The following is a 23,314-nucleotide window of genomic DNA, read 5'->3' on the forward strand; positions in this document are numbered from 1 at the left end:
ATATTCATATATATTCAACTGTGTTTATTTATCTACATTCGTTTATGTTCGTTCGTTTATGTTCGTTTTGCATGTTCACGAACATAAACAAACGAACATGATCAATGTAATTTTTTAAACGAAAGAACATGAACAAGAAAACTCGTTCGTTTATTTGTTTGTGTTCGTTCATTTGTTCAACTAACTTAAACGATCGAACGTGAAGAAGCTCTTGTTCGTGTTCGTTCGGTTCGTATACAACCCTATTACTAGCACATCACTCCATATCATTTTTTAATTAAATTTAATTCAAAAATACAATAAAATGAATTTTTTTTAACTTGTTTTTCATTCAATAAAAAAGACATTACATTAATTTTCAGAAAACAAACTACACTTTAAAATAAAATAGAATACAACAAAAAAAATTCAAACACAAACAACTACCCTTAAACCTATTTTTTTAAACAATGTTTTGCCATTGTGAGAAATTCTTCACCTTTAGCCAACCTTTGAGATGTGTAAAAGGTCTATGAGTTCTGTTTTCATATTGATCCATGACCACATTAACCGGATCGATATTGTCTTCATGTACATCGTTTATAAAAAAGTTGTAAAATCCATCAAACTCGCAACATTTTACCCTCATATCGTGTCACTTCGAACATATTTCATCAACATTTCGACTTGTACAATCCATTATACCGTAGAAAACGCTTTGAACTTTTCTCCAAAAATCTTTAGAGATTGGACTATCTCCTTCTTTTGAAATGTAAACCCATGTTTGTGTTAATTTCTCTTCTTTCTCTTCTGATCAATTTTTCCTTTTAGGAGCCATAATTTTTGAATTTTAGAAAAATACAAATATATGAAGGTGAATAAAATAGAGAAGAATTGAATAAAAAATAAAATGATTTGTAATGGTATTTATATAGGTAAAAATTAAATAAAAACATGAAAAAAACCAAAGTAGCCATTACAAAGTCAAGCATTGAGTCAAATTGCAATCATTTTTGATTGGTTGTGGTTCGTCGTCTACAAGACAATGGACAACGACCACCAGACAATGAGATGATGTTCGTGGTCGTGGTCCGTTGCCACACAGACCAGAAAAGCCCTTTCCTTGTAAGTATGGTCCGTTGCCACACAGACCAGAAAAGCCCTTTCCTTGTAAGTATACATGATGACTTGATCTATTGATTTCAACTTCTATTTCTGATTTTGTAAAGAAGCCAAAGCAGTTACAAATTAAATGAAAAATCTAATCATTACATCTAGACGTTAATCATAAATCAAATAAAAGCAAGGGTGTAAACCCACAAAAGGAAAAGAAATCGGGTCCGACGGAAAAAGATAAGAAATGTCAAATTAATGCCGACTTTCTTGGTAGGTTTCATCATCACAGGCTTAACAACAAATAACTGTACCAACAAGAATCCATAGAAAATGAAATTATAAAAGGTAGTTAATATTAGTACAAACAAAAAAATAAATAAAAAAATTAAAGTCTCAAAGTAAGATCAGGAGTGGCATAGCTACCATAAACCGATGGGACCACTTCTCCAATATTCACTTCTGCTGTTTTCGGCAGTAAATCAACAACACTGACTGTTGCATCTACTTGACGGAAGCTTCCCGGCCACAACATATGATCATATCCGTCATCGTCCACATATATAGGAAATCCTATAATTGCATTTGTGTATCTTGGAGATATGCTGTTAATTTCTGGTGGCATCCTCGTAAATGGTGGCACAAATGTTTGGTGTTGTGACGAATGAGCTTTGATTTCGAGAGATCTTAATGAAGCTCCATGGGGAGGAAATGTCGCAACCTGGCTTGCATACTTCTCAGAGAAAATACCCATTCTCATAGCACGCTTTGCAAGCATCCTCTCACTTTTGTGCGCATTCTGGTGACCCCCAAGAGCTTGTGAGCTGAAGAATTTTCTCTGACAATAATTGCAAGGAAAAACTCTTGGTAGGGATCCTGGGGTTGCATGAGTTTCTGTGTGGTTTGTGCTTTTACTTGCAATCGATATTGAACTTCCCATTGAATTTTTTGATTCAAATTTATACATGTTCGAGTTGAAGTTTAGACTCAACTCAAGGGAAATAGGATCATAAATAGTGTGGGATGTTTCGAGTTTTTTGACAGGACGTGTCATGGTTGTTTGAACAGATATGTTGGAATCAGGCTGGCTGTTGTTATCTGAATCATCGTCATCTAGGACCTCGATTTCCAGGTCTATGCTTTTGGGAAACTTCATAATGGAAATTGACCTCAATGTGTAGTTGACAATTCTAGTGAATTCCTTTTACCTACAGAATGAGAGCACATTGTTAATTTTTTAGCTAGTATAGGTTTTCTTGTTATAATATGAATGGATATTGGGAGTCGTATAACCAGCTTACAAACCAATAAACGATAATCTGCTATTTCCGAGAGACACATACCAATCTTGAAAAACAATAATCGGCACCCACCATGACTTGCTCTGCCCACCACACCCCACCATGGCATATATGTGTGTGAGAGAGAGAGAGAGTATGCATTCTTTCAATGCCATTTTGGTCCAATTGTTAAAAAAAAATGTAATTCTAACCTAGAGAGAGAATGTATTCTTTCAATGCCATTTTGGTCCAATTGTTTTAAAAAAAAAAAATTGTAATTCTAACCTATTTCAGGACATGTCGAGTTTATATTATGTTAAAATTGACGTGACAACTAGATATCTTCCAAAAATTTTAGACGGTGTTGTCACACTGTCTCCCAAACTTTGGTCACGTGCATAGTCTCTTTTTCTCAAGTGATCGATGGTTTGTTAGGTTATGTTATTACTTATGACAAGGTTTATATATATTGTTTTTCTTGTATCTGTTTTAAATATTATAATAAAAAGCAAGGTTCGAAATAACATTAAACGTAATTTGGCGGTAATGTCGAGCCTTAAGATTTTACAAGTTATGCTTTTGTAAGGCGTGATTTAAAACGACAATTTAATTATATATAAAAGTTACCAAAACACATACCCCTCCTCGAGGTCACTCTCTTTCGATGTTGATTGGGTGGGGGCCATGTTCCCGCTAGTACCACCCCTCAAACTTCTAGTCCCGACTTCTTACTATATAATTGATTTTAAATAAGTACTTCACATTTAGGAATGAAATATCACTTTCAATTTTAATTCGATAGTTGTTTTGTTTTGGTTCAAACATGTAACTCTGAAATCAATATCAAAATATATCCCCTTGGTGGATAATATAAATGAAGGTAGGGGTAATAGTATGTTTGTGCAACACATTATTAAAATAATTAGGTTAGATTTTTCTCTACTTATATATATTTGAAAACTAAATACACCTGGTTATTGCAAAGAAAATGGCAATAGATTAAAAGAATTTACTTAGATTTAGTTTGATGCCAAATAGGGATTTAAAATGTGACTAATACAAGTTAGGCAGTGTATAGTGTATATTTGTACACTGTAACACTCGGTTTCAGATTTTCCTTATTAATTGGGGTTGCGGGTCAATCATCAGTTGTCATGGGGATTAGAGCTTTGGGAAAAGAAGGATTTAGCCATTTCGGATGTTGATGCTATGATTCAATATATGATTGTGTCTTCGGGAGCCAAGGGTATGACTGTAAATTGATATCTCATGTTTTGGGTCTTATTCGGAAGGTCTTAAGGCTTGGGTGTGTTTTTAGGAGCGTAAGATTTCTCGCCGCCTTTTCATGGATATAAGGTTCGTCGGAAACGAACCTCGAATGAGGGAGTTATGGTAGTTTGAAGGATTTGGCTGTTTTGGTCCCAGGATGGGAAAGCTTGCATTTCAGCACATGCATGCAAGATGGCAACGCTTGAGTACGCCCAGCGTAAGCTGGGGTACACCCAACGTAGTTCTGGATAAGTTGTACATGGGATAGGAGACGTACCCCATCGTATGTCCAGGATCTTCAAACCCTAATTTCAAGGGTTGGCTCACTATTTAAAGCAACTTAAGTCAAAGGGGGTGCGCCTCTCTTTCATTCTCAGAGCCTTAAACCCTAATTTCGAGTGGTAGCTTAATCCAAGAGTGTTGTGAGCTTTGTGGGTGCACTTTGGTGGTTTTTGGTGCATTTCAAGAAGTGGAAGCTCATTACAAGGTTGTGCTTTAAGGAGGACTTGTGGATCTGGACTTCTTGTTACATTTTCAGCTCAAAGAAGGTAAAAAGTTATGAGCTTGATCACTAGAAGTTGTTGTTTATGAATATGTGGGGTTTTGGTCCCTTTTTGGCCCATGAGCAAGATCTAGTGGTTAGACACCACTCCAGAAGCTTTGAGTTGCTACTCTTAGCATTTCAGAGGTTATAAGTCCATAAAGTTGCCATCTTTGGGGATAGAAACCATCCATGCATGTTCTAGATGGGTATTATTGGGTTAAGTTGGTCATTGGATCCCTTTGAGTCATGCAAATGCATAAAGGTGTCAACTTTATGAATTAAGAGCCTTATTTGAGGTTCCCTGGAAGTTTGGATGCAAAGGACTTAACGGATTAAATCCTAGTATAAGTTTTGAGGAAGCAGCGAGTACGCCCCGTATATGTCCATGTACGCCCCACGTACTGACTTGAGGCCCCAATCTGTATCTGCAAAGTACGCTGAGCGTACCAAGGAGGTACGCCCCATGTTCGTCAATCAGTGGGCCTTCGCGCTTGCTTTTGTTTGGGCTGCAGACATGGGTTTGGGCCTTGGGTGTTGGGCTTTCTGGTCAAGAAAATTTTACAGTCTTGGACTTAGGGTTGGACATGCCTATTTGGGCCAAGGGTTGTATTGGGCCTTGGTGGGCCCAATGGTTTCGAGCTTTCTTATGGGCCTACAAGTGTACGGATATTGTTGGATCAACTATGGACATATATTTTGGATTAGGAATAAGTCATTGAGCTTTAGAATAAGGCCCATGTAAGGGTTTGGACCCAATTTGGAAAATTAGACCAATAGTGGGCCATTAGTGGGCCTTTATGGATTTTAAAGTTTGGGCTTGATTGGTTTTAGACTTAGGCCTTAGTTATGTGTCTTGTTGGGCTAGGGGTAAAATGGTCATTTTACCCAGAGTATGGATTATAGATCATGGTATTGAACCCAATTGCTAATTCGGCGATATTGTGGTATTGATAGGATGAGGAGTTGCTAGGGCTGCAGTTAAGGATTTCTTGCAGTGGACTGCAGTAGTATGAGGTGAGTTACCTTCCAGTAGCAGTGGGTCGAAGGCACCAATGTCAGCCCACTAGTAGTTGAGTGTAGTTGAGATCATTGTCTTCATGATAATTGTATGGTATGCCATTATCTGTTATGCTTTGTGTGCTAGGATGCTATGATATTATGTGATAGTTGTAGGAGGGCTGAAATAGCCGCCGGTTATCGGTTGAAAGAGACTGAAAGGATAGACAGTACCCATATATGCCTAGCAGTATGTTTATGATATGTTATTATGTGGTAGTGGTAGGGGTGAAATTGTCCCCGTAACCGGTTGAGATAAACCGGAGGGTAGGTCGGGCACCCAGATATGCCTGACAGGGGTAAGTCGGACACCCTGGTATGCTGATAGGGATAGGTTGGGCCCCCATATTTGCCTGACACGGGTAGGTCGAACACCCCGGTATGTCTGACAGGGGTAGGTTGAGCACCCCGATATGGCTAACAGGGGTAGGTTGAGCACCCCGGAATGCTCAGCAGGGTAGGACGGGCACCCAGATATGCTTCACAATATTTTATTGTATGGTATGTGGTATGATGGGGGAACTTACTAAGCTTCATGCTTACGGTTTTCAGTTTTGGTTTCAGGTACATCTTTTTTCAAAATGAAAGGAACCGGCAGGATCGTAGCGCATCACACAATGATTCCCGCATTATGAGATCTTTGGGAGTTGTACTCTGATAATAATTTTCCATGACATGTTTTAGTTATTTGAAATACTGGTTTTTGATTATGAAATAAGTTAACACTATGGATGTTTCAGACTACTGGTTTTACACTTACTTAATTAAAAATGTAATTTTTGGCTATAAATTTGGGATGTTACAAGTTGGTATCAGAGCCTTGGTTTGACGGATCCGGACACACCTTTCGGAGTGTCTGGACTCAAATCGAGGGTTTGAAAGATTTTTACAAGAAATTAATTTTTCAAAAATTTAAAATAAAGAGTTTTGATAAAGAACAAAGAGTGTGACGCGTGCAATCAACCGAGCTCACGTAGGTTTTCCACCAAGATACCCATACATGTTATGTTATGATATAAATTCAGAATATGTGAACTACATGCTAGATTAGGGCTAAGGATATTGGAAGGATGCTTTATATGCCTATTATATGTGCTTGTAGACCTGCATGCTAGTACTAATCAGTCAATGATAGGATGACTTGTTTAGGTTATGCCTGATTGTATGAGCTTTAGAATCTCATGCCCGTATAGATTCCTGATAAGAGGATAAAATGGTTTGATTGGATCATGTTGGTTAGAATTTCCATTGTCTGAATGTTGCTTGCTTTGTGCTTTGTGGGACTCTTAGCAATATGAGCTAGCTACTAAGTGAATATGCTGAGTCACATGTGGCACAAGCCGGATAATCTCAGAGTAATGGACTTGGCCCTATTGCGCAACTCTTGTTTGAGTCTAACATTTCTAGGATTGAGTCTTTTACTCGAAGCATTATCTGATCTCTGTTGCATGTGGCTATATTCATGAGGTAGCTAGTTGACATTACTGGGAATCTCTCAGCAGCTGAGGACTGGGTGGGTTCGGGAACCTAGGAAAGCCTAGGATATGCTTCAGTGGGCTAGAAGTGAAGTTTAGTGAGACTTGGGTGCATCAGATTGAGGAAGTGACTGGGAGGATTCGGGAGGATTGTTGAGGAAAGTATGGATAGGTGTAGAAGGAGTTTGTGACCCGGTTTGGGGGCAGAGGATGTTCCAGCTGTTGCATTTCAACCATTGGCAAGTGAGCTAGTGAGCGTGGCAGGGTGTCAGACCCTGAAGGATATGACTTATAGAGTCCGAAGGCGCGAGATCGATTTGGAGCACATTGGGAAGAGAGGGTCATGCGAGGTGCGTATAGTTGAGGGTCCAGGGAAGATACCCAAGACTTCTGATCACCAGGTGAAAGGCCAGCAGGGCCAGAGTCCATGCAGAATGTGCAGGAAAGTGCACAAGGGAGTTTGTCGTGCCAGGGGTTAGGCTGCTACAAGTGTGGCAGGGTTGGTCATGTCAGTAGAGATTATTCTCAGGGGGCAAGTCTGTTATGTTTTCACTACGATCAGGTGGGCCACAAGAAGGCCGACTGTCCGAGAAGGAGGGGATGAGCTATGAAGGCGCCTGCTCTGGCTATTTTGCAAATCTCTGATGGTCGAGAGGGTGGGGCAGGAGCCCCAGCAGATAGGAGTTAGGCCCCGAACTTTCAGACAGGAGAAGTCAGGACTCCAGCAGGCGATGTTACGGATATGCATCCTTGCCTTCCTTCATTTTTATTTGTAGATTGTTGTAGGAATTTTGCTTTGGTTTGGAATATTTTAGCGGGTTGGTTAAGTGTATCCCTAGTTGATTTCTTTGCTCCTGTTGGGTTATACCTTCAAATATTGTCATATGCCATTTGCATACCTGAATTACTAAGTAGTTAGTGAAAGGTCGTTCCCTTTTTGCTGGTTCAGGGTGTTTAGTGTTCTCTCGGTTCGTAGTACAAATCGGTCAGGGGTATTGTGTAGAAGATTGGTGGTTAGCTTCGTCAAGCTGGTCCACCTGTATCAACGTGATATAGTGGTTTCATCAGCTGTTCTGGTATGAGCGACGGTGGCCTATGGGAGGACTTATGGGTTCTAGCACTACCGACGCTAGGAGAGGAGTGGTAGTAGAAGGATGCGCGTGTAGTCGCATGGATTGTTTGACCATTGGATGTTCCGAGGAAATTGTATTTTTCGCATGGGTCGTGTTTGATTAGAGTTCAATGGTTCTGTGAGGATTCTTCAGCCATAGTAAAGGTTAAGGATTCTAGTCGCCGGCATGGAAACCCAATGAGTTGGTATAATATCCTGGAAGGAGGATTGAGGTATCAGACTGGATCAGATTTCAAGAGTACTCTTCAAGATTTTAGACGGTGAGCGATCTTAGGGTAGACTGATAATCGATTGTTAGCTGGTAAGCACTGGTTGTCAACAATTGGATTTCAGAAAGAAAGAAGGATTGGGAATCGTTCAATTCTCACGTGCCATGAAGATTTAGTCAAATCTAAGTGGGGGAGAATCGACCAAGTATTCAGGAGCAGAAATAGGTGTGAAACTAGGATGAATTTTTCATCCCCATTAGGGAGGAAGGCGGTCTAGTGACCGTCTAAGTTGAGAATTATGTGAGTTGAGAGTTCGGAAAACGTTCCAACATTTGGTTCATGCCTTTCCTTGGCATCGGATAGCAAGTTTCGGGGACCAGGTTAGAGGTCTGGTTAGGACTCAGATTCAGTTGAGTGTTAGGTCGAGTGCGTGTTCGACCCAGGATGGGTATAGTTGGATTGGCGGTAGGACCAAAGTTGGTAGATAGTGTTAGAGTGTTGTAAGTCTGCGGGTGTAGCCGTAGCATTCACAAGGTTGGCAGATAGTGTTAGAGTGTTGTAAGTCTGCGGGTGTGACGTAGCATTCACAAGGTTGGAAAATAGTGTTTGAGTGTTGTAAGTCTACGGGTGTAGCCGTAGCTTTCACAAGGTTGGCAGATAGTGTTAGAGTGTTGTAAGTCTGCGGATGTAGCCGTAGCATTCACAAGGTTGGCAGATAGTGCTAGAGTGTTGTAAGTCTGCGGGTGTAGCCACAACATTCACAAGGTTGGCAGATAGTGTTAGAGTGTTGTAAGTATGAGGGTGTAGCTGTAGCATTCACAAGGTTGGCAGATAGTTCTAGAATGTTGTAAGACTGCGGGTGTAGCCGTAGCATTCACTAGGTTGGTAGATAGCATGGGAGTGTTGTTAGTGTTGGATTAGGTGTCTACGCCCATAACTATTATTGGTATGTATTCGACCCGAGAGTAGCATGGTCCATTTGGGTTGCATATCATCAGGACAATTTGTTAGGATGGACTTTTGAGAGAAGAGGTTATATATGATTTATTAATATATTATAAGTTCTAATATATTAATATGAAATCATATGTTTTAATTAGTCTTGATCAAGAATTAATTTAGAATTAATTTAGTGATCAAAAGAGACTAATTAAAACTATGGGGACTAATTATGGTAATTAGTTATATTTATATGTGTTGGGCTTATGATCCATGTTGGACCAAGTTTATGTATGGATACATAAAGAGTTGGGCCACATGAACAATGGATCATAAGATCCATGGATATGGGTTTGGGTTATACCCATGACTCTTAGAATTCAACACATATAAATACATTTGTTATGACCTAAAAACTGCCACCCTCTAGAGTGTGTGCATGTTCTTGGAGTTCATGAAGGTTTTAGAGTGCATGGAGATTCTCTCTCAAGTCCTACCTTTGTCCTTGATGTGTTGTGACATTATTTGAGGCTTCCGCACTATTAGGGCTAAGTTCTTAAGGCCAAATACATCAAGACTTCCAGCCACACAAAAAAGGTATGTTACACTATCTAGTATTTTATGTAGTTTGTATGTCAATTGCATGCTAGCTATAGGTTCAATACCTTGGAAACCATTTGCATGTATAATTAGTGAAAACATAGATCCAAGGTATTTAGGGTTGTATGTGCACCATAGGATGCTGTAATATACTAAAATCCAATAGTGGTATCAGAGTCAGGGCTTGTTTTCATGTTATACTTGCTGAAATGGCTGAAAAATCAAAAATTTTGGCTGTCTGAGCACTGGACTCGCCGAGTCCATGAATAAATTCATCCAACTCGTCGAGTTGGTTCATGCACTCGACGAGTTGGACCCCCTGACAGCATATTTTCGACTTTTAAGGCTGGAATTGGACTAGAAACATTACCCTAAGCTGTTTTGGTCTTGTAAACCTGTTTTTGATGTGGTAATGTTCATGTTAAACCAATTTCAAAGATAATTGTCAATAGATTCATGTTTTGTATTAGTTTAATGGTTAGGCTAATTTCATGAAAATTGTTTTCAATCCATATTAATCTTAAAGTTGCTCATGAAATGTGTTTTTGTAACTTGTCCTCAAGTTATATGAAAAGTCACATTTATGATTTTTAAAAAATCATAAGATTTCCATAAGTTAGGAAAAATGTAGAGTCTTATTTTCTTAAATGATTTTAAAGTCTTCCATAACTTGTCCTCAAGTTATGGAACTTGAAGAGTTTATCCATTAAACTACTTTAAACTCATAGGTTATGAAAATGACGAGTTTTTTTTTCCTTAAATGTGTTTTTAAGTCTTCCATAACTTGTCCTCAAGTTATGGAACTTGAAGAGTTTTTATTAAAAATACTTTAAATTCTTATGTTATGGAATTGAAAAGTGTTTGAATTGTTCAAAACTTGCCTTCAAGTTTTGGAATTTGTAAAGTTTCCCCCCATGAATACTTTAGTTCCAAGTTAAACCCTTAGAATTTTAATAGTTTAAAATTCAACCCTTTTACTATTATAATATTATTGGTTTAATATTTATATATATGTATAAGAGTAAAAGTCAGTCTTACCGTTAGTAGGCCTCATTCACGAAGCCGGTCTATAAGGGGGGTATAAGGTTACTGCCTATAAAATGGCAGTTTAATGGGTGTCCACTCTCACCCATCGCTTCCTTGACTGGTGGAGGGTCGTTAGCCGAACGGGTTTGATAGGACTATAATTCTCCCTTCATAAAAAGTATTAATGATAAATACTAAGTAACTAAACGCTTATTAATTCCCAATCTTAGTTACTTAGGAAAATGTGAATTTTGTGCTAACCCATGAAATTTACACTTTGTACCTTACCAAGTCGTTAGTGGAGCGTGTATGGTTAACCGGCACACTAACATGGACTAGTAAGAGTGGCGAAGGGTAACTTAATGTTTATCATAGATCGGTGGAGCGTGTGTGGTTAACCGGCACATCGATTAGGTGATAATATTAAGGGTACCAAGTGAATTTGCATGGTTATTCACACCTTGTTTTGTGATCCTCGGCATCCCAGTCACAAAATTTGAGAGGGCACAATTGAGATTGAAACATGCCATTGAAAAGTTCAATGAATCTCAAAAGATCTAGGAGTTTCAAAACCAAATAAAACCTAATAAATTATTTCGTTTTTCATGGTGGAAATTGGTGAATCGTCATTCGCCTACTTTCAAATATTTTATAGCTTGGATTACGGCATCCCTCTTCCAAGTTGTAAAATATTGTGTTGGGTCCTAGCCTTAATATTTCATATTGGGTGTTATATTAAGGGCTTAAATCAACTAACTTGAATATCTCCCATTTTAGATGTTTGGTTCAGACAACTATGATCTTCCCAAATCTGTTTCCTCCACCTCCTCCAATTATTCTCCCTAACCCACAAGTTCAAGGTCACTCAAGCCCTATTGGCAAGAAAAGACTATGTGTGCTCACATCTTGGAGATGAAGTCACATATTTACAAGCCGGGAGAGTTGGGTGTCAAGGTCTTGAGGAAGTTGATTGTTAACTTGTTTCTTCAATCACTTTCTAAGTCACATAGTGAGTTCCTTTAGAGCTACTATATAACAGACCATGGCATGACCCTTAATGATCTTACCCATTTGCTTGATGCTCCTGAATCAGCAATGATTTGGAGCACTGGTAAAGCAAATTTGATTGGAAGATCGACTTCCCAAACTACCAAGGACATTGATAATGTTAACATTGGAAATCCAGAAAAGCTTTCTCTTCCCAAATGAAAGGGATCGGCCATAGTCAACTCGGTTGACCAAATGGTAAAGAGAAAGGCTAAATATGAGATAGTCCCGTGTACCATTCCCAAAGAGTCCATAGGTTTCTATTGCCAAAGGAAGGGGCATTGGTTGCGAAGCTGGCCAAATTTACCTGATAGTCTGTAAGGATGGTAAAGTCAAAAGTTTTGACTCTACTTCAGGTAAAGTCCACTATCTAACTCTATTAACTTCCTATTTGGAGATTCTTATTACATGATGTGACTAGATCACATTTTGATGTTTTAAGAATCAAAGTGAAGAGGAAGCTTAAAGGAAGAATTTTGAGCTGTTACTTAAAGAGTTATGATAGATTGCTTTGGAATACATAACAACATAGTTTTTCACATGCATTTGCATTGTAAGGATAAGGTTTTCCGCAAAGTTCTAAAAAAAAGTTTTTATTTTATTTTAAAATATCCTTACAGTGGCATTTGTGAGAAATTGTTGTTTATATGTTTCCATTGATAGCAATATTGGAAAATGGATTTGATTCTCTCGACTGTGGTAGTGTCATAATTTACCAAATAAGGAAAGATCACTCACGTTTCAGTAGGGTAGAAACTTGGAATCATGCAAGTTGTATGAAGAATGAAAATTTTCAACTTTGGAAAATTAAGACTAATTCCTTGTTTACATGTATATGTGAGTCAAGTGAAGGACTAAGGGATCGAGTACACATTCTTGTGCACTTGTCAAGTCCACCACAAAGATCGATAAGCCTATTCGTCATGATTACTAAGGTTAGTAAATATGGTTATACTTACAAGTTTAAGTATAATTCTGAAGCATTGGAAAATTTCAATGTAAGGCAGAACGGATGAGAAGAATCAAGTTAGGCAGAAAGATAAAAGTTTCTCAAATCTGAAAAGATAGGAGAGTACTTTAGTATCATGTTTGTGATCATCTTAATGATTAAGAAACCATATCACAATTAGTCCTCTAAGGACATCTTAGTGCATTCTTATGACTAAGAAGAGGAATCTTGAATTGTAGGAATGGTTAGATCAAGAAGATGAGTCATACTTCGTTTCTAAACAAGTCTTAGAGTCATACTCCAAGATTGTAACTTGAGTGACACATCTTAAAGAAGGTTTATTAACACTAGTCAAATGTAAGAGTAAAAGGTGTCCTACTCTTGTACATTTGAAATTGGTAAGTTGTGATGTTTTGGATAAAACAAAGACCAACTAAGGCCAATTGTGTGAAGTGTTTGTCTTGATAAGGATCCGCACTATCCCTTGAATATTTGTTTGTCAAGGAATGGTTCTTGGCAAGAGAGTCTTATATGTCAAGAGGATAAAGGGAGTCTAAAATATCCTGAAAGAGTTTCAAGATCTAATCAAGAATAAAACCTGTAGTTTATCACTAGCACACGACTTGAGGTTTATAACCTATCGTGTTGACATATTCCTATTTCTGTGCCATTCCAGTTAAAGTTGGTTTTGCATTGGGTGCATAACAACTTGGAAGCAATGGCAGGCCCTTGTGCTGCCAAGTGTCAAGAAATTAAGATTGCACAAGTTCAATCCATATGAGTTTGGATTTGTCACTAACCTTGTCTTGTGATTATGGTTTTGACAAATTCACATGGATAGGAACTCATTCACCATAAAAATCTAAGTGTCATAAGGTTTCTATTCGATTCATGAAAATGATGGTAAGGAAACGCTTTCACTAAGTAGATTTTAGGTAGATAGCAATTGTGATATTTGCATTCTCAAAGTCGTTAGTGGAGCGTGTATGGTTAAGCGGCACACTAACATGGATTTGTGAGAAATGGCAATGGTCTAAACAATTAAGACTATGATTACGGCATCCCTTTTCATAGTTCTAAAAATTGTTTAGACACTCATATGAGTTATCTAAGGAAAGGTGTATGATTTTGATAAAGATTTATCGAAGCATCTTGTACCAGAAGTCTGAACTTTGGTAAGAAAGTCAATAAAGTATTGATTTCTAGAAGTCCAACTGATTTCTGGATACATGTCAAAGCTAGTGGGAGCATAAGTGTTATGCTAATAATTATCATGTAAGTGGGAGCATGAGCATTATGTTAGGTGTTAATTATAGAAAACAAAAGGTTTCAATTGGGAAAAGTTGTTTTGCTATAATTAAGGGAGAGGAAATTATACTTCATTTCAATTCTAAAAGCTTAGATTGAGATTTTGATCATCTTTAGTCAAGGATATATATGAATTTTATGTTGGAATGGCCAAACATAAGGGAATTCTATATATAATGCGTTCTCAAACTTCGATTATGATTACGGCATCCCTCTTCATTGTCAAATTTTGAAAACATGGCAAATAAAAAATATTGTAGCAAAAGACTGTCTATGATCACGTCTTTATGTGAGACATCATGAATCGTGTCCCATATGCTTCGGATATAGGATCGATTGCATGTGCTATAATATTCATCCTTTCTAAATTTTCCAAATGCTCAGGGCATTAAGAAGGGAAAAGTCTAGAATTGGATATGACTAAAATGATTAAGCAATCGTCGAGGACAATATAAGGTTTACCAAAGATTAGTTGCTTATGGACAGTTGGAAGTATATAATTTTTGTAGGACCATATTAACATATTCTGAAAAGAGGCAACTCTTGTTCAGAAGTGATAGTCAAAATGCGAATCTGGAAAGGTTTCCTTAGGTGGAAGTTGTTCATTAAATCTGTGTAAGATTAGGAAACTTAATGCAAGAAGGTTTTTCAAAGCAATGTACTTTGAATGTGAGACTTCGTTTCCATGGAATTGATCTCCATTGGAATACTCTGTAATGTCTATTGGCAAGTCTTTGTGACTTTGTGCATAATCATTACGAGAGGATCAATGCATATAAGTTTAGAATCTGACAGCTTCGGTAAGTGGCAGGAATTTGGAATTCTTACATTTACAGTAAAGATTTGGGATTGTGAAATGAGCATCATTGGAATCATGTTCAATTGATCTATTTCACAAAGTAAAGATCATAGATAAACATAGTGTGCATACTTGGTGTATGGCATGACTAGTGTTTAGAAAACATAGTTTACATGCTTAGAGCATGGGACAACTATTGTTTTAATTCAAGTATAAAGTTGATTATTTGAAACATTATACAATGAATAATGAGTAATCAATATGGTGTTTAAATAAAAGGAGTTTTATTTACTCTCAAAGGTGCTTGGGACCATAGAGTGATTAGTATTATTCTTGCGTTTCACTTTGCATGTTTTGACTTCCAGAATAGCTAGGTTATTCTTCCCGAATGACTAAGTTATTCAAACCATCCACAGTCGATAATACGTTGGAAGTAGGTATTAAAGCAAGACTGTCATGAATTGGGTTTGTAGATGTCTAAGGTGTTGGACATAGCAAAAGTTGCTGCAACATTCATGAGTGCTCCTGGAATGAGATTCGAGTATTGGATTAAACCCACGCTCATTTGACTCACTTCATGGATTTTATCACGAGTGATCATGAGATGACAATATCTTATATTCTTCAAACCTAGAGATATGACTTGTTGCCTATGAGTTGGTTATACATTGATTGCACGTAAACGCATTTGGTAACTCGATGTTATAAAATGTGCCTTTGTGTATGATTCAACAAGTAGTAGAACAAGCATATGAGTCGAAGTTTATCCATTCCTTTTACCCTTGGAGGGATAAAAGCGATATCTGTGGGCCCCTCGATGATTTGGTGATGACAAACGTAAGTGCTCGGCCGGGCCTGGACTGATTTGATTTGTTCAATTAGTCAGTCGTCATAAATCGGAAATCGGGAAACAACAAATGGACAGAGAGAATGATTATAATCCATGTCTCAGTCCATATGATATCTAGAATGGAGGAATATATGATCCCTTATCTAATGGACGTGTCATTGATTTGTTCAGAGTTCGACAACGGCTTTAAGAGCTACGATTGCTAGTCGGGTTTTGGAGTCATACGCAATAATAGTTTTAGACTTATCCAAGTGGGAGACTGTTGGATTAGGTGTCTAAGCCCATAACTATTATTGGTATGTATTCGACCCGAGAGTAGCATGGTCCATTTGGGTTGCATATCATCAGGACAATTTGTTAGGATGGACTTTTGAGAGAAGAGGTTATATATGATTTATTAATATATTATAAGTTCTAATATATTAATATGAAATCATATGTTTTAATTAGTATTGATCAAGAATTAATTTGGAATTAATTTAGTGATCAAAAGAGACTAATTAAAACTATGGGGACTAATTATGGTAATTAGTTATATTTATATGTGTTGGGCTTATGATCCATGTTGGACCAAGTTTATGTATGGATACATAAAGAGTTGGGCCACATGAACCATGGATCATAAGATCCATGGATATGGGTTTGGGTTATACCCATGACTCTTAGAATTCAACACATATAAATACATATGTTATGACCTAAAAACCGCCACCCTCTAGAGTGTGTGCATGTTCTTGGAGTTCATGAAGGTTTTAGAGTGCATGGAGATTCTCTCTCAAGTCCTACCTTTGTCCTTGATGTGTTGTGACTTCATTTGAGGCTTCCACACTATTGGGGCTAAGTTCTTAAGGCCAAATACATCAAGACTTCCAGCCAGACAAAAAAGGTATGTTACACTATCTAGTATTTTATGTAGTTTGTATGACAATTGCATGCTAGCTATAGGTTCAATACCTTGGAAACCATTTGCATATATAATTAGTGAAAACATAGATCCAAGGTATTTAGGGTTGTATGTGCACCATAGGATGTTGTAGTATACTAAAACCCAACAGTTAGATCGCGAAAGGAACAGTAGTACCCACTAGTTCCGGTGCAGCAGTGAGGGCATGGCAAATCTACAAATTGGTTTACGAATTTCCACAGATGAATTAAACCTGGTTGAGCCAATGATAAGACCTTAGGAACACCACTGCAGTAATGGGATGAAGGAAGCGATGGACCGTTTAAGGTCGTTTGTGATATAAGGCTACCCTTGGTCATGTAGCAATCACTTTTAGCCTTGGATTTGGTGACGTCAGTATTCGACGTATGGACCCGATCGGTTGGATCAGGAGGTCGTTAGAGCGATAGTGGCAAGATAACTAATGGCAACTATTGACAGACGAGGGTTTCATTCGGAAGTTATGTGGGGCGACTGTGTGGGAGTTTTTTGGCTCCGCAACTGGGCCAGAACCCGGTATTTCAGATGACTGGCTAACGAATTGAGCTCAGAGAGGTCTCGGTGGATTTTGGAAAGCATCCAGGAGGCAACATATTGTTTCGGGCAGTTTCGGTGTCTCGGGCAGTATTAGTCTTTTAGGTTTGCAAGTACGTACGGAGTAACTGATTAATTAGGAAGTGATAAGTCACTCACAGTGGGATTAAATAATCTCAGAGTGGTTGATTTGACCTTGTTGCGCAGCTCTCGTCTGAGTCTAATTATTACAAGGATGAATCTTATACTCAAATGATTATCTTAGCCTTTTGTCAAGTATAGGTGTTATGCAGCTGGTTGAGACAGTGAATGGGCTCGGGTAGTAGCATCGGGATCATCAGGTTGAAGTGTGCATTAGTCGGTCATTCGATGAGGACTAAGCATGGTAAAGTTCAGTACGGGTGGTCTGTCAGGAAGTTAGAACAACGCGGATTCCAATTTCGGAGTGGTAGGAGTGATTTCCTTCGAAGGCTCAGGGTTTGATTTTCCTTCGGGATGAAAGTTTCGGTTTAGGGGTTTCAGTTGTATTCCTCAGATGGTTGTTTTGACATGGGTGTTAGTAAGGAGCGATTTCGAGGACAAAATCTAATTTAAGTGGTGGGGGGGGGGGAGTTGTAACACCCGGTTTCAGATTTGCCCTATTAATTAGGGTTGCGGCTCAATCATCATCTGTCATGGGGATTAGAGGTTTGGGAAAGGAAGGATTTAGCAATTTCGGATGTTGATGCTATGATTCAATATCCTATTGTGTCTTCGGGAGCCAAGGGTATGACTGTAAATTGATATCTCACGTTTTGGGTCTTATTCGGAAGGTCTTAAGGCTTAGGTGTGTGGTTTGGAGCGTAGGATTTCTTGCCACCTTTTCGTGGATATAAGGTACGTCGGAAACGGACCTCGAATGAGGGAGTTATGTTAGTTTGAAGGATTTGGAAGTTTTGGTCCCTGGATGGGAAAAGCTTGCATTTCAGCACATGCATGCACGATGGCAACGCGTGAGTACGCCCAGCGTAAGCTGGGGTCCCCCCAACGTAGTTCTGGATAAGTGGTACGCATGATAGGAGACGTACGCCTAGCGTACAAGGAGTACGCCTAGCGTACGTCCAGGATCTTCAAACCTAGGGTTGGCTCACTATTTAAAGCACCTTAAGTCTAAGGGGGTGCGCCTGTCGTTCATTCTCAGAGCCTTAAACCCTAATTTCGAGTGGTAGCTTCATCTAAGAGTGTTGGGAGTTTTATGGGTGCACCGTGGTGGTTTTTGGTGCATTTCAAGAAGTGGAAGCTCATTCCAAGGTGGTGCTTCAAGGGAGGACTTGTGGATCTGGACTTCTTGCTACATTTTCAGCTCAAAGAAGGTAAAAAGTTTTGAGCTTGATCACAAGAAGTTGTTGTTTATGAATATGTGGGTTTTTGGTCCTTTTTGGCCCCATGAGCATGATCTAGTGGTTAGACACCGCTCCAGAAGCTTTGAATTGCTACTCTTAGCATTTCAGAGGTTATAAGTCCATAAAGTTGCCATCTTTGGGGCTAGAAACAATCCATGCATGTTCTAGATGGGCATTATTGGGTTAAATTACTCATTGGGTCCCTTTGGGTCATGCAAATGCATAAAGGTGCCGACTTTATCCATTAAGAGCCTTATTTGAGGTTCCCTGTATGTTTGGATGCAAAGCACTTAACAGATTATGTCCTAGTATAAGTTTTGAGGAAGCAGCGTGTACGCCCCGCATAGTTCCATGTATGACCCGCGTACTGACTTGAGGCCCCGATCTGTATCTTCGAAGTACGTTGAGCGTACCAAGGAGGTACGCCCCACGTTCGTCAATCAGTGGGCCTTCGGGCTTGTTTTTGTTTGGGCTGCAGACATGGGTTTGGGCCTTGGGTGTTGGGCTTTCTGGTCAGGAGAATTTTACAGTCTTGGACTTTGGGGTGGACATGCCTATTTGGGCCAAGGGTTTTATCGGGCCTTGGTGGGCCTAATGGTTTTGTGCTTTCTTATGGGCCTACAAGTGTACATATTTTGTTGGCTCAGCTATGGACATATATTTTGGATTAGGAATAAGTCATTGGGCTTTAGAATAAGGCCCATGTAAGGGTTTGGGCCTAATTTGGAAAATTGGGCCATAAGTGGGCCATTAGTGGGCCTTTATGGATTTTGGAGTTTGGGCTTGATTGGTTTTAGAATCGGGCCTTAGTTATGTGTTTTGTTGGGCCAGGGGTAAAATGGTCATTTTACCCCAAGTATGGATTATAGATCATGGTTTTGAACCCAATTGCTAATTAGGTGATATTGTGGTATTGATAGCTTGAGGAGTTGCCAGGGCAGCCGTTAACGAATTCTTGCAGTGGACTGCAACAGTATAAGGTGAGTTACCTTCCAGTAGAAGTGGGTCGAATCCACCAATGCCGGCCCACTAGTAGTTGATTATAGTTGAGATGATTTTGCATGATAATTATATGGTATGCCACTATCTGTTATGCTTTATGTGCTAGGATGTTGTGATATTATGTTATAGTGGTAGGAGGGGTGAAATAGTCCTTGGTTACCGACTGAAAGGGACCGAAGGGGTAGACAGTACCCATATATGCATAACAGTATGTTTATGATATGTTATTATGTGATAGTGGTAAGGGTGAAATAGTCCCCGTAACCGGTTGAGATAAACCGGAGGGTAGGTCGGGCACCCATATATGTCTGACAGGGGTAGGTCGGACACCTTGGTATGTCTGACAGGGATAGGTTGGGCACCCAAATATGCCTGACAGGGGTAGGTCGGACACCTCGGTATGTCTGACAGGGGTAGGTTGCACACCCCGGTATGCCTAACAAGGGTAGGTTGACCACCCCGGTATGCTCAGCAGGGTAGGTCGGGCACCCGGATATGCCTGACAGTATTTTACTTGTATGGTATGTGGTATGATGGGGGAACTCACTAAGCTTCGTGCTTACGGTTTTCAGTTTTGGTTTCAGGTACTTCTTTCTCAAAAGGAAAGGAGCCGGCAGGATCACAGCGCATCACACAATGATTTCCGCATTATGATATCTTTGGGAGTTGTACTCTGATAATACTTTTCTATGACATGTTTTAGTTATTTGAAATATTGGTTTTTGATTATGAAATGAGTTAACACTATAGATGTTTTAGACTACTGGTTTTATACTTACTTAATTAAAAATGAAATTTTTGGCTATAAATTTTGGGATGTTTCATATACAAGGTGAATTCAATCCCAAACACGATAAGACGAGGGGGGGGGTCTCAAAGGGCCTCTTTTACACGACCGAAACAACATAACTATTTCTAATTGGTCATTGAGTAGGGTCGAGTAGACTTGGTGCTATTTTGTCTCGACAACCTAGTTATACAGGTAGCGTGGAGCTAAGTTGGCTGGTTAGACAATTTTTCCATGAAGCTTAGGATGCATATACAATTATATGAAAACTATTTTTTGAGTATAGTTTGCAGAGATTTCATTTAACCTATAAAGATTTCGGATTATTGAATATATATACTTACGTTTCACTTATTTGGAACACTCACAATAATTTTAATTATGATGATTCTTCTCCCATAAGCACTCTTATAGATTCAAGTGTGAAAATGATGTATAATGTTATGAATTATATTGCACACTTAGAATAATCTAATAAAATTTGTTGTTTGGTGTATTCCATGACAAGCACTAGACACAATATTAACATGCAAGTTTCATATCTAACATCAAAGTATCATTTGTCTATGAGTGGTTGGTTATTATTTCTTAGGGGATGTTCGATTTCTTAGACATCCAATAAGGATACATACATTGCAAAACTAATAAAAGAATTTGCGTTTGTTGCACTAGCTTCTACTAGTAAAGGGAACATGTCTTGAAATTTATTTTAAGAGATTTAACAATAGTTAAACCAAGTGGCAACTATTTTTGTCCACTGTGATAGTGAAACCGTTTTGGATGATGAATACAACAAAGTTTGTAATATCATTTATAGACCATTGAGTGTTAAACATACTATGGTTGGATAATTATTCATGAATGGATTGATCTATATTGAGTTTGTTAGAACACATCATAATTTGGAAAGTCATTTAACTAATGGTCTAAAAAAATACTTATGAAATAACTCTATAATTGGTATTAGAGGATAAAAATATGACTAAAGCTCACACTCATGGACTGGAGCACATTTTTTATATTCCTAGGTATAAATTCAGTTGTACAATTGCTAAGCCTAAAGTTTACCTTCTTAATACTTCAATTGAAAAAGTGTATTGTATTTACATGATGTATAGGAATTACATATATGATTATGAAGTATATCCATACTCTAAAAGGGTGGGGACGTGGAATTAAGATAAACATAATAGAATTAGAAAACACGAGTATTTTATCATGTCACTTATCTAATTGTTAGATTATTACAAATATTTACATATGTAGTTTATCTTGATATATTCAAATGGGTCTTGAATATTTGTAATCTGTGAAAAAATATCATGAATATTCAAATTATTATATATTTTGGTTTACCGGTTGCACAAAAATAGGACAAGTTGTTAAATAATATAATGACATTGAGAATTTTGTGTAATTAAATTTAAAAGGAGAAAAATGGGGTTTTTTTATGCTTCAATATAAGTTGGGTGGTGTAGAGTGCACACTTTTATATATGATGCGATTTTGATCCAATACATAACGAAAAACGATGGTAAGAAGGTCATGCCAAATTATATGTTAAGAGCCAACACACATTTGCGATGTCTAATAGGAAGATCACTTGGTTTTAGTAGAAAAACATGTTCACATTGAAGAAAAGTATGAGCAATAAATAAGTTTGGGACTACTTGAGGACAACTCAAATGCCTACCAACAAAGTTATTTGTCTTCAAAAGCTACTGACAATCCCAACTGTCTCTGTGCGCATTTTTGCAAAAGTAACCAAATTTGTCATAAAAGTTTATCTATAAACCTTTTTATAACTACACATTCAATAATTTTATTGGATCTTATATCAGATATATGAGTACATATACCCATATTCCACTTATTTTGAACATTAGTGTTGAGTCAAGAAGTATTCAATCTGATGATGTGATATTTCTGATAGATAAAGTGATAGAGAAGGCTGATGGAGAAGCTTCTCTATAGAAGTTCATGTAGAAGACCCAACTTCTGTATAGAAGGTCATAGACAGTTCTCTCTGTCTTGAAGTTTATCTTACTTCGATATATCTATCTATTTTAGCGTGAATATTGATGTTGTACTTTATGCCTTATTCACACTATACATTTTGCAGTCTGTGATAGCACTACTATATATATATATATATATATATATATATATATATATATATATATATATATATATATATATATATATATATATATATATAATGTTGTAGTCTTAAGTGTTAGAAAGAGAGTTTTTACACTTCCATATTTGTACACTTGAGATTACCTTCCCGACTAATTGAGCTTAAACAAAATTATTTACTATTTTTTGATTTCATTATTTTTTGATTCATGCTTGACTGTTATTAATTCCACAATGGCATTTCCATGGGTCCGACATGTGGTATCAGAGCTTAATCTTGGAGGTTTAAGCTACTATTTCAAGAATGAGGATGGAAAATTAATTAGTCATCCACTTTATCTGAATAACAACAAAATTGTGTTTGATCAATTGAGTAGAACGTATCAAGAGAGACAAACGAATAAGAAAGATGGTGAACTCATAAAAGGAATTCCTCTTGCTGAATCTAAATATGGAACAAATACACTTTAATATTATGGAGATTATCGTGAAGTTCATAAAGGTGTTTTTAAAGATATTTATACTGTTCATGATGTCCTTGATGTTCCAGAAAAGGAGATAACTCTAATTGCCGATGTTGAGTGGGAGTTAGGTGTTTTGGATAATTCTTGTGATTCAAAAGATTTACACTTCGAATCTGATGTGTTAAATGAAGAATTTCAAAGCAAATCTCCTGAAGTTGTGAAAGTGTTTTGTTCTATTGGAACTCATACTGAGGATTTTTCACGTTCTTGTAATTCATTTGAAGGAATGGTGCCTTACAAAAAAACCCACAATTCAAGATGTTCAAATGTATCAAACTCCAAACGATATGATACAAAAATGTAATGTTGAAGTTGTGAAGAAAGATGATAAGTCTCTTGGTTTCAAAACTTCAAGCTCTAAAAAGTCAAAAAAGAAGAAGAAGAGGAAGAGTCAAACCTAGAAAATTTGGGTGCCTAAGCAAATTTCT

General features: G+C 37.8%; 1 protein-coding gene across 2 annotated transcripts in view; it reads right to left on the minus strand.

Moving 5' to 3' along the window:
* Positions 1-1,328: 1,328 nt before the first annotated feature.
* The window catches only part of LOC145162645 (zinc finger protein 7-like), a 34,650-nt gene continuing 12,664 nt past the window's right edge, over positions 1,329-23,314 (minus strand). The window contains exons 2-3 of one of the 2 annotated variants that reach the window (XM_079081727.1): positions 1,519-2,300; positions 1,329-1,400 (exon numbers count right to left, since the gene is read on the minus strand). In XM_079081727.1, coding sequence (XP_078937853.1) covers positions 1,387-1,400; positions 1,519-2,248 — 744 coding nt within the window. In that variant the 5' untranslated portion in view covers positions 2,249-2,300 and the 3' untranslated portion in view covers positions 1,329-1,386. Of the gene's footprint in view, positions 2,301-23,314 lie in introns of both variants that reach the window. The other variant, XM_079081726.1, reaches the window with a different exon arrangement.

Source organism: Lactuca virosa, chromosome 3, assembly GCF_052849685.1.
Source record: "Lactuca virosa cultivar CGN04683 chromosome 3, Lactuca_virosa_CGN04683_v6, whole genome shotgun sequence".
Taxonomy (NCBI): domain Eukaryota; kingdom Viridiplantae; phylum Streptophyta; class Magnoliopsida; order Asterales; family Asteraceae; genus Lactuca; species Lactuca virosa.